The sequence below is a fragment of the Gopherus evgoodei genome, chromosome 7 (assembly GCF_007399415.2).
Source record: "Gopherus evgoodei ecotype Sinaloan lineage chromosome 7, rGopEvg1_v1.p, whole genome shotgun sequence".
In the NCBI taxonomy this organism is placed as follows: domain Eukaryota; kingdom Metazoa; phylum Chordata; order Testudines; family Testudinidae; genus Gopherus; species Gopherus evgoodei.
In genome coordinates, this window is record NC_044328.1 from 82,643,718 (window position 1) to 82,662,399 (window position 18,682).

At 44.0% G+C, this 18,682-nt stretch overlaps 1 protein-coding gene across 2 annotated transcripts in view; it reads right to left on the bottom strand.

The window, feature by feature from the left end:
- Window positions 1-18,462, bottom strand: part of CACNA2D2 (calcium voltage-gated channel auxiliary subunit alpha2delta 2) — a 667,269-nt gene extending 648,807 nt beyond the window's left edge. For both annotated transcript variants that reach the window (XM_030569197.1, XM_030569196.1), the window contains exon 1: window positions 18,309-18,462. In XM_030569197.1, the coding sequence (XP_030425057.1) occupies window positions 18,309-18,418 (110 nt within the window). In that variant the 5' untranslated portion in view covers window positions 18,419-18,462. The remainder of the gene's footprint in view (window positions 1-18,308) is intronic.
- Window positions 18,463-18,682: the final 220 nt, after the last annotated feature.

Here is an 18,682-nt window from a genome sequence, read left to right on the forward strand (position 1 = left end):
GTTCCCCATTTTATATAAGCCAGTCCCCCTTCTCAAGGTCCCATACCTCCATGGAAGACTGGTTAATATGTCTGAGCTGCTGCCACCACCACCATTCCTGGGGGCATTTGTTGGGAAGGGAATGAGAATTCCCATGGAGTCAAGAACACGCCTTCCTTGGCCCAAGCCCCCCCTAATTCCTTAGCGCTGGTCTTCTGCACAGCAGCTCTCACTCACAAGCAAGCCACCAAGCCAGGTCAATTCCATTTGTTTGTGGTCTCAAGAGTGTAAAAGGACAAGGGGAAAAATAATTTGTGGAGAGGATATGCTCCCCCAGGGCTCAATGGGCTATACAGAAAGTATTTTGTACAAGCGTACACACTTAATGCTGTGTGTTCTGCCAACAATGTTTCACTCTGATTCCTGTTTTGGTTCAATGCCCAAATCATAGAACATCAGGGTTGGAAGGGACCTCAGGAAGCCATCTAGTCCAACCCCTACTCAAAGCAGGACTAATCCCCAGATTTTTGCTCCAGATCCCTAAACAGCCTCCTCAAGGATTGAACTCACAACCCCCCTGGGTTTAGAAGGCCAACGCTTAAACCACTGAGCTATCCCTCCATTATTAAATATTGCTATTTAATGTGGTTATTATAGTGTTGTCCAATTTTTGCTGTGCAAGAGCTTTCCCTTTTAATTGGCTTATTCTTCAAAATTCTTAATTCTCCAACTACCTTCACATGTGTGTGCATTCTTATTTCTTATATAGGGCTTTCTCTTTCAGATATATAAGCCAATATTTACTGACTAGAAAAAAAAAAGACCCAACATTTGTTGTTGTTGAACAGGACGTCTGGAGAGTACTGGTTTGTAACGGAACAGCCACAGATAATGCTGGTCAGTTTGCCAGTCATTTTCAAACCTGCCATACTGTCATTTTCATGACTCCGTTAATTTCAAGTATGTGCATAGGTGCTTATCAGGATTAAGGGCAAGAAAATACCTAGACAATTCATACACACGTGCATATATATTTATATACAAATACATACACACACACACACACACCCCTACACCTCAAGATGTTATTCATCCACTTTCACCCCACAATAAAGCACCTTGGAGGGGGATGGAGAGAGAAATTCCAGAAATCTAATGGAAGAATCCTATTAAGAAGATAGGATGGTCTGCTAGATAGAACTCTGGACTGGAATTCCCAACTCTTCCGCTGACCTGCTGCATCATCTCGGACACGCATGTCCCCTCTCTGTGCCTTTGTTTTCCCCTCCCACTCAGTCTTGTCAGCTCATTGCAGCAGGCAGTCTCTTAATGCGTGTCTACACAACAGCTAGCACAGAGGGGCCTTGACCTCAGTTGGGTCCTCCAGACCTCAGTGTAAAAATTAATAAATAAGTAAATAAAAATCAGAGGGATAATTTGCAGAGGTGGCTTTATGGGCCCGCAACCTAGACCTGGGCAAATAATGTGAACAAAATGCCACAAATACTAGATTACATTTTGTAACAAAACACACTTCAATTTGTGCTCCATTTGTTAACCACAAATAGCCTAGTGAACAAGTATAACTGGCAGGAATGTTCACAGAACTAGCCAATTTTATAGGGAATACGAGAGAATATTCCTGGAAAATCAGTTTTGAACCTGAAAACCCAAGTGTTTGCCATCTAAGAGTTAAACTCCACCAATACTATGTGATCAATGTGTCCTGTCAAAATACCTTGAATTTCAAACTCTGCATACAAAATACTCACAACGAGCTTTTTTCCAGAGAAGCTGGAGGCCAAAGGATAATTCAGTGAATAAATTAAAAAACAGGCTTGAGAAAATCATGCTGTTTGTAGATGATTGGCCAATAGAAAGAAGAGAAATTAAGTCATCAAATGTACCAAATACTATACTTAATGGTACTGCAAAGGGTCCCCACAAGATTGATGCATCCCTTTATCACATCAACTCACACACACTCCCACAGCCCTAGTAATAAAATAAAATAAAATAAAATAAAAAACAAAATAAAAACAAAAAACACAACCAGCAAAGCACACCACAGGAAATCTGTTTTGCAGACAGTGAGGCAGGGTGGAAGGCAATTACAGCATGAGGCTCCCCAAACCAGTCACTATCCATCTCAGAGTGGGTTTCTTCATTATGTGACCATTTGGAAATGCAGCCATCACATGAACGGCACTGGAATTTTAGCAATATTATTTTGCGGTTCTTCCACCTGAGGATCCCAAAGTCCTTTTCAACCATGAAAGATCTAAGCCTCACAGACTCTCAGAGCCTGAGTCTGATGTTGTAGCAACACCAGGTTACAGTTGTTTAAATGAGAGCAGAATCATGCAGGTGAGGTGCAAGGCAGGTTATCCTCAGTCAGTCACAGTCACAGTCACAGTCTCTCTCTCTCTCTCTCTCTCTCTCTCTCTCAAAGCTTTGACCACACCTACACTAGTGTAAATCAGGAGTAACTGTACAGAAATTGGTGATGTTTCTACTGTTTTACAGTGAGATTGGAGCCACACCCTTGAACTCAAAGCCTGTAACAGAACTGAGGAGCTGCAAGATACTGCTTTAATAATAAGGGAATAGGTGTCAGTTTTATAAAACTATTTATTGCCTGAAGGAAGTTCACACAACAAATCCTCTTGTAATTTTCACTCCCTATCAAGCCCTCATGACTGACAAAGTCCATGCATCACCATTCAACGAGCTAGGTGCACAGTGGTTTACATTAACACCTCCCTCTGTGCCACTGCTATCTTGGCTGTTTCACCACTCTCTCAGCTGCTACAATGTCTTTCAGTCATGATGAGGATGGAGGGGTTGAAGAGATCCCATCCCCCAGTGCAAGGTGAGAACAGGTCTAGCAAAGCTTCTGCGAGCAGCATGAATTAACTGACTTTATGATGTAACGACAGACACACTGGTTTATTTGTTTATTGTGTATAATTCATGGCTCTCTTGGGAGGCAGACAGGGAGGGATGGGGGAGATCATTGCAGTTCTCAGTTTGTTCCAGGAAATGAACATCAGATGGAAAGCAAAGCTGCCTAAAGAAGAGCAGTCCCAGCTTCCATGAAGCAGCTCGTGGGATTCCAGCACCCAGTTGGGGACCAGAGCACATGCTCCACAGCTTGGAGAACTAGCAAAGCAATCAGACCAACATAGCCAGAGTTGGCAAGAACTCAGATGATGTTTGTCTGGGCTCTGGTGACAAAGGATGCTAGACTAACTTCTTCTGCAGCATCTCATCATCAGAATGTTTGCACCCTAGCACCTGGACATTGCTTGGTAATGTGATGATAAAAACCACAAGAGCTATAATACAGCTGTATCGCCATGTTCCCACCCTTTCTATGCAGGGTCCCAACATGACGAAGGTCATTGGCCCTTAGGAGAATGGAGGAATCTAAACATCCTCCACACCTCATATAAACAACTTCTTGAGAAGAAAATATATTGGAGTATGCAAACAGTCTCCCCTAAGAGAAACGGCAGAAGTCCCCTGGCTTGGCTCATTTAGGAAACTGGACTGATCCACACGTTGGGAAATAGACTGTAAGGAACAACCCTCCACTGCCTGCTGGAATACGATTTTAAACAGAGCTTACACTCGTCCTCATTTCCACAATGTCTAGTTTACAGGGTGTGGGGCAGACCCTGTTGAGCAGATAATGGAGTTCATGGTAATCAGTATTTGTAAGCACGGCCACAACTCCGGACTAGAAAGAGCCCACCAAGGGGATCACTGCTCTGTGCTGGAGTATCTTACCACAAGCCACTTATGGCAAGGAATACATTCCAAAGTGAAAAGCTATTAAGCAGCACAGACGGTAGGACTGAAAGAGACCAGTTGCGTCCCCTTTCCTGACCCCAGCATGCTGCAGGACCACTCCCTACATCATTCCCCCTAATGTCTCAGTTAACCTACACTGGGCTCTCTGCAGTGATTAATTAGGCCTTTAAAACACAGGCCACCTTGAAAGGTTCAATAATATTCAGTTAGTAAGCCTGATGGCTAGCTGGTGCTGAGCTGGGCCTGAAGTAAGTTGGAATCTACAGCGTCACCCCTGGCCAAGCAAAGGTATCATTCATCTCTTCTGCAAGGGTTTGCGAATATGAGAAACATTCAGCCACACCATTTCCACTGCTCCTTGGCTTCTAACTGCATTAACCCACCTCCTCCTAGGCTGGTTGAAGTAGACTGGCACAGCATTATATACACATCTCTAGGGTTTTCTGGGCACCATTTTCACTAGATAGGTATTTAGTTAAAACCTCTCCCCACCATTACTCCACTTGAGGAATTCCTGGGCCACAACAGAAGTGGCATGGAGAGAGATGCTGGTATAATCATTGTTATTATAAAGCACTTAGTGATGCTCACTCAATGGATCTCTCGATAGCCAAACATCCAGGACCCTGTCATTTTTACATGCAGGCTACCTCGTTCCCAGAAGCTGCATGTTGGATGTTCCTTTACAGCAATGCACTCAAGGGAAAAGGAGGAGAAAAAGCACTTTTAACAATTAATTGATTGCACTTTATGCCATTATTTCAGTGCTTTACGATTCATACCTAAGAGCTGCCTCCAGTACCTTTGGATCCAATCAGCACCAGTGTAAGGTGCCCACTCTGGAAGCATAAAGCTGTGTCTGGTTTTATCACAATACCACTCATCCATCGGTGCTGTATAACATGAGGGGCCAAATTTCAGCATTAGCTGGTCACAGACCCCCAACTTCCAGCACATGGCTCACATAACACAACCGAATACAATCTAGTTTCCCTTCAGTGACAACACAAAACCCAGCTTGCCCTATGAGGCCTGGGGAAGAACTAGATCAGTGCTACAGCTGGCCCTTTCTTTTAAAGAAGCCACTCTTCTGTACATTTTAGAGCTTAGGCACAGTGAAGGAGGAAGGGGAGAAGGCAGGGAAAAAAGGTAAAGTTGCGTCTGCTTCCCGAAACACCTCAGCAGCATTAAACAGGTGATGCAACCACAGCCCTGCCTCAGTTCTGATCTGCCAGACCCCCCAATGGAAACACCATTGGACAATCTTGTTACAGAGCTGTTCAGCATTAACTAGGCCATCCTCATAATACACAGGTGATTATTCTCGCCATTTTTACAGAGAGGGAACACTGAGGCACAGAGGTTAAGGAACTTGCCCGTGTTCACAGAGCCAGTCAAAAGCAGAGCCAGGACTAGAACGCAGGAATTCCAGACTCCCAATTCTGTGCTCAAGCCTCAAAAAGGTACATTTACACTGCAAGTGAAGTTAAGCCTGTAGCCTGGACAGACATACCCCTGCTAACTTTAATCTAGCAAGTACACATAACAATAGTGTAGATGTGGCAGCATTTGCTAGCAACCGGAAAACGTACCCAGTGTGTTTGTACTTGGGCAGCTCTGAAGCCCACGCTACTATGTCTACACTACTGTTTTTACCCATGCTAGCTAACTTAAAGCTAGCACGAGTAGGCATACTTTTACTTGCAGCATAAACATACCACTTAAGGAGGCAGCAATCAAATCAGAAGGAAGGATGCTCCCAAGGAAGGATGCTCCCACAGACAGTGACACCCCAAGGCACTTGCCGTGCTTACCAACACGAACATATGCACACATATGCATGCACAATAGAAACTGGGGAACCAAAGATAATTCACTTTTTTTGTTTTTGCTGCCAATATTCATTTATGAAATTAAAATTCTTGTTTGCAGGCAACCAAAAAGCTTGTGCAGAGAATATTCAGATGGGTTTTTTTGTGCTTTTTTTTCCTAGAAGACAAAACCAGTTTTAATGTGGCACTCTTGATGGGTCTTATGACATCAGCAACCCCTTTCTATTTAGAATAATGATTTCTTCCACACGCCACGAGATTTGAAATCACCTGTGAAATATATTTCCCTAGGCACAGGCTCAAGAAGCATGTAAATTACCCAGGCTAATGGCCTCTAGATTCTCTCTCCAACACACACACACTTCCACCCCAAGTTGGAAATGTTCAGATGAGATCATGGGAGACATGCTGAAGGGTAAATATTTGTGGGATGAGAGAGGAGTTGTGCTGAGGCTTCCCCAAGAGCTAGCTCTACCTTTAGGAGCCAAGATACACAAGCCTTATACAGACAGAAGTTGATGCACCGTCAGCACAAAAATGTAATTTTAAAAGAGCACTTTCTTGGGACAGTTGCCTGGCCATAATTTCCACAGCACAAGCAGCCATGCATACTATGGATTATGCTGCAGAATGAACCCCCTTAATTTTCAAACACCTGAAGTTATGGCATGTTGAGCAATTGGCAGCAATTCCTTCAACTCTTCTCTCAACTCCTCAGAGAAACACAGCCCTGTACAAGCATACATTAAGCGCCTCGCTTTGGTGCCAAGGCGCTTGCCAGAGTCTGGCCCCCAGAGTCTGGATTCCACAAGGAAAATTCTCATCCACCCCAAGACAGGGAAAGAGGGATTCTTCCTCAGAAGTCAAATTCTCCTAGCCATGTCTCTACTCACAGAGCATCAGTATATAAAATGAGATGCACCAAGTTCAAGAGAAGATGCCTTGTCCATTGGGAGGAGCGGATATCTGGGAATTATATGGCCTGAGTTCTATTCCTAGATCTGCTGTTGACTTACTGCCTGACCTTGTCATGTCAACTAATACCTCTGTTTCACCTGAGCTGATCATTCATTTTGAAGTGCAAACATTATAGCAAACACAGTAAAAGGAAGAGAGTTATGTAGGGGAGAACAAAGCATAGGAGAGGGAACCAAGGATGCACATATAAGAGGAGAAAGACATGTAGGTGCTCATACTTCAGCAGAGGGGGAAAAATGAAATGGAACCTGAAAACAGAACTATCCACCTATCCAAAAGGGCAGGACTGAGTCATAGAAATCAACTCTTTAGCTGGTGTAAATAGCTGTAGCTCCACTGGGGATCTGGCCATGCTACTAACAGAGCCTTACTGCAGGCAAGGCTGACAACCAGTCACCTTTCACCAAAGTCATACAAATCACAAGCGCCCCTGAAGATCTACATTGAGTTAAAAAAAAAAAACAGTAGGTGGGAAATAGGAACGGCCACAAGATAGCACAGAACAAAATGGGCCAAGTTTATCCCCACAGGGGGATTCCACTAAAGCAAGTGGAGGAAGGCCAGGGATGAATTTGGCACAATGGTCTTCACATGAGTTTTTCAAATTCAAGGTCAAGCTGCAACACATTTCCCAGACACATCCATCCTGCTAAGCCATGGTATCACACTGCCCTCATTTTCCAGAAGCATAACTAGGACAAGCAACTTGAGCATTTTCAACAAAGAGGGCTATACAATATGTCAAGCCATTTTCACCATCAACAGCTAAGATCTGCACACACTCTTCACGGTCACGCTCAGAGTTCAAAATTAACTGTTGGCTCAGGCCACTAATACAACCATCACATTATATACAAATGATCAATCCTGAAATACTAAGTCCAAGTACAGTGACAGCAGAGAAAGCCGCATTCCTTTTATTCCCACTGTTACAATGACAAGTTTCATTGCTGTGACCCAAATAAGGACAGCACTGGCTTCATTCACAAGACTGGCCTAAAATATTTAATACATGATTCAGAATATTACATGTTTTGACTGCTCAATTTGGATTTATTTATTGAGCCATACTGCACTTCTCGCAACCTTCAAATGCTTTAGACAACTTCAAAACTTTACACTTATAAATATTACCCCTGAAATGCAGCTGCCATTTTGTATACAACAGTTTTAGCACCAGGCAGTGAAGACACATTCTGCACCCACTTAAACAGTAGCAGGAATTTAAGCAGGCAGATTAAAATTATACAGTCAGGGCCTTAGTTTCCATAATAACGTCTGAGACGGTACCCCTTCAGGCACACAGCAACTCCCCTTCCCCAACACCACACTGGAATATCGCACTTGTCCTCCTGAGTCAAGGATAAAGCAATTTGCTAAACCAGCAACACCACTTCCTGCTTGGTTATCTTTGGGAGAGGTCTCCCATCCATGGATTGTCTACATCTAACTCTGCTTATCTTACGAGAGGTCACAAATGCTATGAGGTATGGCTACATGAATGGGTAAATTCAGCTAGGGAAGAAAGTTAATAGGGTATACAACCTAACATCAAAAAAATATCGACTCTGGCCATGGGCACATCCATTCATCCACCACTTAACTATGCTCTCACACAATATAAAAGGCTCACTCCTTGATGAGAAGGCCACACACTCAGTTGCCTGAAAGCCACCAAACAAGTGACATTTATTAAGTGGCTCTTGCAAAAAAGCAGCTCCTTTCAGTGCATGTAATCACATTCATAAACAGCTCAAACTGCCAGTGCAAGACTCTAATTTGAAAGATGTCAGGAATGAAGGGGGGAGGGAGAAGAGATTCTAACTCACCAGCATCACTATGGGCAATTCTCCACACAGCATATTGGCCTGAGTATTCAGTCTGATCCCAGACAAGATAAAGTTGTACCTTCTGAGGCAAATGAGGTACAAATGGTTGTCAGAATGGTACGGTGTACAAGACAGCACAGTGAAAGGGGAGAAGGAAAAGAAACCATTTATCTCAGCAGGCATGATGGTGAAATTAGAACCTGTGTCAGCCCCTGGCTCTCATGCATCCTTTCACAACTGGCCACAGAGTGGCATTACAGCTCAATTTCACCCTGCAGGATGCCTGGTTAAGAGAGCAAGGAAAGGCAGGTAAAAGAAATGCTGCCTCAGCTTGGACCATCTTAACCCTAAGCACTGCCTCACTGGGGTGAGAACGCTGCCCAAAATCCTCATTAGGCCTCGCAACATAGTGACTAAGAAGCAGAACTGATTATATTTCTCTCCAAAGAGAAACTGAGTCAAGACAGCTCATTTCCAAGGCCAACAGAGACAGTAAAAAAAGAATGATAGATGTGCTCCATTCAGTCTTGGGGCAAGGGGAGGAAAGTTGGCGTTTGTGTCAAAAACATCTACAAGGCATCTGACATCAGGACACCTGCGTGGGGAGGGAATAGATAAGGCTGCCTAGGAATAAGTGGTGAGGTACTGAAGCTACATGAAAGTATGTAAATTATGTGTGTTTCTTTCCTTCACACCAAGATAAAAATCAAGACAGAAAAAACTACAACCTCCATCCTCTTTAAAAATGGAGCCAAAGGCCCAAGTTCATTCCAGAGCTAACTCCACTACCTTTAGCAGAGTTGCACTAAGGATAAATTTGGCCGCAAACCTTGAAAACACTTGGATGGCCCTCCCCCTGCAAAGAACATGCTTCTACAGCAAAAAAAATAGCCTGGGAGACTGAAGATGGTGAATTCTGCTACACAGCGACACAGACAGGATGGTTCAACTACAACAATAAAATAGCCCGCTAATGCATGGCGTGTTTGGGGAGTTGGGCTAATGTTGATTCATTCCCTCTCTGTGCTCTTGAAATGGCTGTCATTCCATGGCAGGCAGAGCAATGTCATCGGCTCGGTCACTGATCTACAATTATTAAGATTCCCAAGCAAAACAAAGAGAATAAATAAAAACTAAGAGGTACCTACGTGGAGGGAAGGCATTGATTTTTATACCCAGTTTCTTAGCAAGGGCTAGGTGGGAAGGGAAAGCACAGAAACCTCTCTGAAGCTGTGATATATCTCTAACTGGTTGGAGACTCGCAGACCTCTCCTTGGCTTGCAGGCCTTGAATAATTAAATGCAGTTTCCTCCAACCTTTTTTTCCCTGCTATGCGTGATGGGCTGCAAAAAGGTTTACCATTACCTTAGGAAAGGGCATCTTGTCCCCCTGCAGAGGCCCTGCCAGCACACAGGCCTTATACTCCTGAGTGGAAGTGCAGATGCAGTTTTATTCTCTTCCTCCCGCCCCCCACCCCAGCACAAGAAATATGTTATCAGCAGTGAATGCTCAAGTATATGGCTCTAATTTATAAGGCTACATCAAACACGAGGAAATGGTACTTTGGCTCCTCCTGGCTCTGCTGAGTTCATTATAGAGCAGTAAAAGAGGCTCAGCCACACATAGCCCAGAATTTGGCTGAACATTCAACACCTGATAAAACTGTATATTAGGTGCTCTGCTTAGCTTCTTCCTCACTTTTTTATTGCTCAGTCTCTGTTTTACAGCAGCAAAAAACCCTAACTAGGAACAAGGGACTTTTCTCTTCCTGTCACTGCACCAAGCCCCTAACTAAGTGACCATTTGACCATTCTGAAGAGATTTATGCAAAGCTTATGAACCTGAGGACCTAGCTACAAGAGTTTAATTGATTCAGAGGGAGCGTTATAAGTGAGACAGCTTTATTAATCACCTGGAGCATAGCAGCTGACACCAGTCACTCACAGTAGAAATAAAGGCTCTAGACCTCTTGTACCAGGCTGGGGCGTATATAAAATGCCCCCCTGGGTAAGAAACAAAGTCTGATTTCAAAGAAGATCGGTGTCTTGCTATTGAAGGAGTGTTCTGGGGGCCGGTTCTGGAGTTTGTTGAAACAAGTCCATATTATATATATAAAAAAATAAAAAATGTGTGTAAGAGAGAGAAAATAATTTCCTCGTTTGTCACTTGAGTGGAGATGGATTCACACTCTCTCCCAATTCTTTCCACCAATTTAACAGTTTAAGGGGCAAATCTGTTTGTGTGCGGGAAGGCCAAGGAACTAAAGAAACTGGGACTTACGATGCTTCTATTTATCAACAAGTCAGGTATGCGGAGGCAGCTGCAGTGCAAACCCATGCCAGGCCTGCCACATCATGGAGTGTCGGCTCTGAACTGGGGGATGTTGGGAACCAAGATGGTCAGTTAGTTCCTGCCAGAGGGGAGCTTCAAGATGATTGCTGGCTGACACATATTCAGCACTCTCCCCTTCAGGCTTCGTGCCTGCTCAAGGTTACCCAGGGAAACCACTGTACAGCCAAACGGTCTCCTCACTTAGCACTACACTACGTACCAGCCCAGTGCAACTAAGCATGCTAGTGCCTGAAACCACATGCAGTTCATTGGAACAGGAGCTTCCAAAGCAGCTGAAACATTATATGTTGCCTGATGCAACAGAACCCTTTCTCCCCCCCCAACCCTACCCACTTCTTCTGCAATACGTTGGTGTGGTCCCACCTGCCTGCCCTCCAACTGCCAATATGACACACAAAAAGCAGACACAAAGCTTTATCTAGTCAATTTATAGGCAATCCCGAGGCTTGATACTCTAGCCGTTAGTCATGGAAATTACTCACTCCAGTAAGGGTTATCTCACTGAGTTTAAGACTACTTACATGAGTAACTTTTATTCATGGATAAGAGACTCCAAGTCTTTAGGGCATTTGATTTGTGTTCTTTCCCTCCCAGCATAAATTGCAATTATATTTCTAACCCCACAGTGATTTTTGCTCTGATGCACAGGGTAATCTCACTAATTTGCAGTTCATTTCGCCACACCCCTCATCATTTGCACATGGAAACTGCGGTCTCCTATTTTCATCCCCCTGCACACTCCCGCAACTTCTTAGAAACATAAGCTTTCTGGGAACAGCTAAGACTTCATTATGTTTACAAAATTGACTGGAGAACATTCACTAGCATGCTGTGAAGGCTCATAAATAAATTAGAGATAGACAATCCTCGGCAGGTAAATTAACACACATTTTGAAATGCATTATCCTTGGTTCTCTATCATGCTTGTTCATTTACTCGCTAATTGGCAAAATCCGGTAGTTCACAATGGACAATTCCCTCCCCCCCAAAAAATCATCCATGTGGCAGGGAACAGTGAGACAGACCCTGATTTCAACAGTACCAATGTAAATCTGAAGTCACTGATTTCAGTGGTGTCACTCCAGATTGCACTGCTGCTAGTAAAAGAGGATTCTAGCCCACAGAAAGTGGAATTTGACTTCTTATTTGAACAAATATGGATACGGTGGAATTCCATTACAGCCAGTTAATAAAAAAGTCAATGGAAGCTGATAGCTCCCCAAAATTCTCCCCCTTAACTCCTACATGAGAAATCTGACAGACCTCAAAAAACATTACACTAGAAATGCATTGGGCCCCATCCATCCTCAGTTTAATTCCATTCACTTTGCTGGAGTTACGAATGCATTTGGCTCATTACATATACACATATTCCACTCTGTTTTGGCTGCAGTGCCCATGGCTTTATCATAGTCAACTACATTTCATTGAAGGTTTTATATCCTCATTAAGTGCCCAGCCAACAATTTGATTTCTGCATGGTACCGCCCCATGTCAGCAGAGACAGGATCAGGCCTCATCCCTCATTCCCTTCAATCCCCAGCTCCGTTGATGCTGGGAACTTGAGTCTCCCACAGGAGACAGTCCAACATGCATTGGTCTCTTGTGCCCCCATTAGCTCACTAAGAAGCAGCTTTAGAAGAAGCTGCTTACTTTCCTAATTGCAGGAAAGGATCCAGGGTTTGCTTGGAGTGCATGACAGGATATAGAAACCACATACCACACAATGTTTGCCTGGCCTGATTCAGATTTATATGCCTGGGTCTCCTGTCTTGCAGCCCAACCCACCATTCACTCCAACTGATTTGGCTAAACATACTGATACACAGATGCAGAAGTGGACGTAAACAGGCATCTGAATTACAGACAAAAGAACCAATTCTTCACTCTGGGAAAATGCTCAGTATATTCATCATCTGACTAATATCTTCCAGTCACAAATGATATCGACCAGCATTAAAAGATTGTTGAAATAAGGACTCACCAAAAGAATGATAGGGAGGTTATCAAAGTTGGTGGGTAATTCTGCCCATGTGCTTTCCTCAAAACAGTTTGGTGCATTTCCAACTCCATGACCACATTCCAAAGAAATCTATGCCATTCCGGTTATCAATGCTATATAACCCTACAACAAATCAAAGTGCATAGCCCAGGACTCAGGAGCAACTCTACAACAACCAACCACTGCGGACACCAATAAAGAAAACATATATGCTAAAGAAATACATTTTGCTTTCCCAGGATTCTTAGGAAAGCATATATTTAAATAAATATTCTGACAGTGTGCTTCCTAGAAGAGTATTTAATTCAAGAAGTACTTGCTTGAGAATCAGTTTTTTAAAAAAATCCCATCCTACTTGGCTATATCTTCAACTTAAAAAACAACGCTGTTGTCCAAGTTATGCTGTTTATTGTATATGTACAATGTTGTACTGTAAATATACACTCCAGCACTAGACCCTCAAGGGCACTCTGCTGGCTTTTGAAGCCCAAAAGCCAATAGACTTGATTGAGGATAAACTCCCAAGTTCCCATTTAGCCTGCAGCTGACCACCTTCATTGGAATTTTAAGGGAGTTTTGCACAGAAATAACAGTTTCCTCAGAATGGAGCCTCTGGACTAGGCCCAACTGTGGGTTCAGAGGGATTAATTCTACCCTCCAGTGCTCAGGAGGGTCCCTGTTGATTTAAGTGGGAACCTCACACACAAGACCAAAATGAAGTCCTTAAAAATTAAAACAAACCAAAACAAACCTTTCCAGGGCTGAAAGAAGCAAGCCAGGAGCACCATGATGAAGGGGGTTCACGTAAGCAGGGAGCATGGTGCATTTAACCCATTGGAGATAAACAAGAAAACACCCCTCATCATCATATTACCCATGAGCAACCCATACTGGGGGATGCTTAGCAGTACAAAGGGAACTGCCTTCCTGGCCTCCTCTCTGCCAGAGGGAATGTGGCTGTGGCAAAGAATGTTTGAAAGTGGTTGAGAGGGGAACAGAACTGAGAAAATGAAGAACACAGAGGATCATTAACAGGAAAAAAAAAAAAAAAAAAAGAGCCCTAATAGTGAGGGATCCTGCAGAATGAGTTTAAAGACTGAGCCAGGTCAGAAATGACACATTCTGACATGTTGGCTAACATGGTTCCCACAGCGGCTTCACTGTCAGGAACAAGGACTCACATGCAGCTGTTTCAGACACAAGCCCTGAGCAAGGGATGCCTGGAAAAGGGGCAGGAGGGGGAAGAGAAAGAAAAGGAGATTTCAAACATCTGAGAGAAATATGGCAAATGAATGTTTTCTGAATGGGGAACTGAAGCACATCAGGAGGTTAAGGCTTGAACTTACCAAAATGGCCAGTTTTGAGGCAACCTAAAAACTTCTGGTATTCAGAGGTGCTGAACACCTGCAGCTTCCAATCTCAGATGGAGCTCTCAATGCTCCGGATAATGAGGCCTGCAGTATCACAAATTAAAAATCTCACTGCCCACTTTTGACAGCTGCCCAAGTTCATAGAGGAATGGCTGTAGTAGGGCCAGCAAATGAGCCCACCTCTCTGAATCCCAGTCCAGCCCCTCAACTGAGAGGCCATCCTTCCTCTCCTCTGACATCCAAACAACTAACATGATGTGCTATCTATCACAGCAAGAGACTTAAGCAGCCAACTCTCACCATGGGGGATAAAATGGTTCCAAACACACATGCCACCCTACAAGAAGAAAATGGGTCACCACTCTCTAACCAATGGCAACTTTTCTCAAGTCCAAGTGATAAATGGCAGGTTCAAAAAGTGAGGCATGGGCTTGCTCTGTTTCCAGGGTTTATGTAACAATTTATATACGGGCTATTCTCCAGCAGTTATGCATGTGTAATTCCCATTAACAGGAGTTTGGCATAGGCACCAACAGTAGAAAAGTCCCCTAAGTGGTCAGCATTTATAAAGAATATGCATTTTATATTCTAACAATGATCAGGATGAATCCATCAGGGAATTCATGTTGTGCCTTCACAGGGATCTCACTGCGATCCTGCACCAACTAGCTGATGCCTCTAAGAAAATAAAAAAATCAGCACCCTTTTTTCCCCCTAGAGCCATTAATCTCGTTCATGACATACACACACATGCCCACCCATAACAAGAAAATCAGTCGGTCAAGTGGACACCGCAGCACACCTGCTTGAATGGGTCTGTTTCAATCGGGGATTTTGCTTTTTAAATCTCAATGAGAAATTTCCCTTTGGACAACTGCTGAGCTGAGCCTTCCTTAGCTCAGCATAAGATGATTAAAACCACGTTACCCGGGAGGAGAGAGAAAATATGGAACACCGACTATTTACCAGGGACAGAACCAGAAACCAATATCCAGAACTGCCACAGACAATGACAGTGATTCCTACTTTCAAAAAAATGAACTATTTTCCCCCTCCCCGTCCCAACAAAAAAGGAAAATGTTCTAATCATTGCACGTGCTGCCCTAGGTCATAATGAAACATTTCTAGGGAGTCTGCAAAAACACAGTCTCATTCTTGAGGACCCTATAAAAGGAGACAACTTAAGTAACTCACACAGAAAACCTCTAAAGATAAGAAGGGTTTCTAATAAAAAAAAAATCAATATTGTTCTTTGTTGATATATGGAAGAGAAAAATTGGTTTTATAACTGGAAGAATTTAGCATCCAATTTAGTTTTGAACAAAGGAATCCTCCAAAATTATACCTGCGCTACAGGTTTAAATTAAGTCTTTTCAATCACTGGACTGGTAAGAGGGGGAGGGAGGCTTATAATAAGGGGAACTGCCGGAGAAGGGGCTTAGCCTGAGTGTAACTGTCACAAACAGTTTTCTTCTGTTCAATATTACTTTCCTTGAGTGACAGATGTTACAATCCTGAGAGCTCCAGAGTACTGTACATAAGGCATTACAGTCCACATGTTACAGGGCATTAACCTACTGCCCAGCAATCATGCCTCATCATCATCCAATACTCACACATGACTTCTTTTTTCCCCCAGGTTCAGAAAACAGGTCATAATGAGAATAAAATAACACAGCAATAACAGGCCAGGCTGAGGTCTCAGTTCCGATACTTTTTCTTCTTCAAATGCAGCATAAACCAGAATTGCCTTCTGCCCTCTGTCAGATAAGGCGCGCGCGCACACACACACACACACACACACCCCTACCTTTTAGGGCCAAATCTTCTGCTTTATAAAAGCTTATGAGCGATATATTGTCATTACTGGGCCCAGTTTTACATTCCTGGCACACGCCAAATTCCCACTGATTCAATGCAGGATCGGGCCCATTCTGGTAACACTGACATTCTATTGAAGCTGCTAACGAAACACACCTTATATTAAGCACTGTTTTGCCAGGAGTTTAACATGTCTGGAAAAAAACTGCTGTCAGCCAAAACCTAGCATAGCAGACAGGAGCAATTTAATAATATTTACTTAATCAATTCAGGTGGAAGGGGGAAGCAATTTTTAAAAATAAATTATATTACTCTAGAAACGTCTCCTGATTTAAGATCCTTGTTTAAACTTTTATGACGAAAAAAACGTTACTCAATTAAAAAATGATATCTGGAAAATAATATTGTCTGATACACTTCAAGATCTCAACAATGTTTTTTGGGTTCCCTCCCCACCCTTCCCCCAGATTCTGAATGTAAAGATCCAATCTGACAAACCTTACTAGCGTGATGAAAGATTAACACCACAATTATGCTCATTGACTTCAGTGAGACTTCTCACATGAGTAAGAATTACTCACATGAGTTGTAGTTGCAAGATCTGGCCCTAAAAATGTGCTATTTGTGCAGTGCAGGCATATTCCACACACCCCGGCAATAGACACCTCTCAAGGTTTTATTCTGAGGAACATACGTGCATGTTTGACAGCCAGCTTGACAGAAAAAGATCCCAACAGCTCAGTATCAGAGGTCAATAACATGTGGGCTCAGAAGTACAATTACAATGGGCTCCATAACAGCCCTGGAGTCATCTCTATGATGTGGTATGATGCCAAATAAATAAAGAGCTAACTATGCCATTTAGATTGGAGTGCTAGTATAGTAACACAATAGACCATAATGATTCCAAATAAATAATTCAAATAATTCTGTTAATAAGCTTCCTTTTTAGAAGACCTAAACACAAGTCTAAACATGCATTCAAAAATATTTTGGCCCTTCAGTAAGTTACATTCATTTAAAAAAGTCTTTCATCAAATATTTCCATAAAAGCATGAGCTAAAAGTCAAAATATATATATAAAAAAATCTGATGCTTAAATACCACAAAAATTTTGACTCAAAGCAACAAATATCCAGGGAGGCAAGAACAAAGTTAAGGGTGACAGTGCCATTATCAACCCATGTCATTGAGACCTTTCTCCACCTTCAGAAAGGACACAGTGTCAACCTTTACTCTGAACAGACCTGGCTTTCCCTGTTTTGTGGCACAAACCCTTAACGTCTTGTAACATAGATGGTGGCGTCTCAAAACACATTCCAGAAAGGTTTTGGGTGGATTTGCGGAAGGGAAAATGGTTGCAGCTATCACACTGTGGAATGAACAAGTGAGAGAGCAAAAATTCCCAACTCCAACTGCAAATATAATTCCACAGTCTTCTTTTATTACCCTCCCCCGCCACCTCACATTTCCCTCCACTCAAAAAAATCATATGCTTTCTGATTTTGTCTCACCAAACTAAAATCAATTTGTGCCAGTTCAGAGTGGGGGAAAATATCCTCAGATTGATAGTTCCACAGCCAAAGGCTATTATTAGTTTGTACTAAACTCCACCGGGCACTCCTGGATTGCAGATGCTGTACTATGCACCTGCAAACCAGAAAAAGCAACCTCTGTTTCTTCCTCTCTCTCTCTAAATTAAACATTTATATAACTGTATTAAAAGAAAACAACAGAAACCTCCAGGCACTGGTGAAGTTTGAGTCTTCTAGCAACTTACAGTCTATTTCTATTTTCCGGGGGGTGGGAGGGGGGAGAGATTTCACACCAAAGATTTTAAAACTTAGAAGAAGAAAATAAAAAGAAGGCTGCCTAAACGAACCGCCTAAAAAGAATTAACTTGCTGGAGTATCACTTCCTGATAACCTATACAGAGCAATCTTTGCTCCTGCATACACACTCCAGGTAGTCACGCACTTGCAATACCGAGGGTCGTGCAATGCAAGACTCAAAGCCCATCGCCGGTGCTTCCCCCGATCCCTTCCCTCGCTGCGTGTATTAGAGAGTTTGCCAGGGAGGAGCTGCGGATCATTACGTTAATTAACTTTCACCTGTCCCTCCGAGCACGCGTCCCTCTCCCCCCACACCCAACTTTCGGAAGCATCTTCCTTGAAACCCGGGGAGCTACTATGCCCACGGCGCCTGGACACCGACCCCCGCCGCTCCCCACGGGAGGGTACCGGCTCCAGGCGCTCGCCAGCCCCCTCCCGCGCCTGGCCCCGAGGGAGCGGGGGGCAGCCCGGGGGCAGGGTGCCGGGCCGGTACTCACGTGTAGTGCTGCGGGAAGCTGTAGCCGTGGGCGGCGGGGGCGGCCAGCAGCAGGAGCAGCAGGAGCGAGCCGAGGGGAGCCGCGCGGCGGGGCTGCGCCGGCATCGCCATGTTGCCATGAAAGATGCAGCGGGGAAGGGCGAGCAGCGGCGAGCAACCTCTGCCCCCCCTCTTCCTCCTCCCCGCGCCCCCTCCCCCGCCGCGGGTGCGCTGAGCCTGGCCGTTCTCAGCGGGGCGGCCGGCAGCACTGAGCCCAACCGCACGGAGCCTTTGCCTCAAATAGCTGCCGCGGCGCCCAGCCTCCTCCCCCCTCGCCGCTTCTCCCCCCGACCCCCCCATCGCCGGGCGGCACGCGCCCAGCCCAGCCCCGCCGCC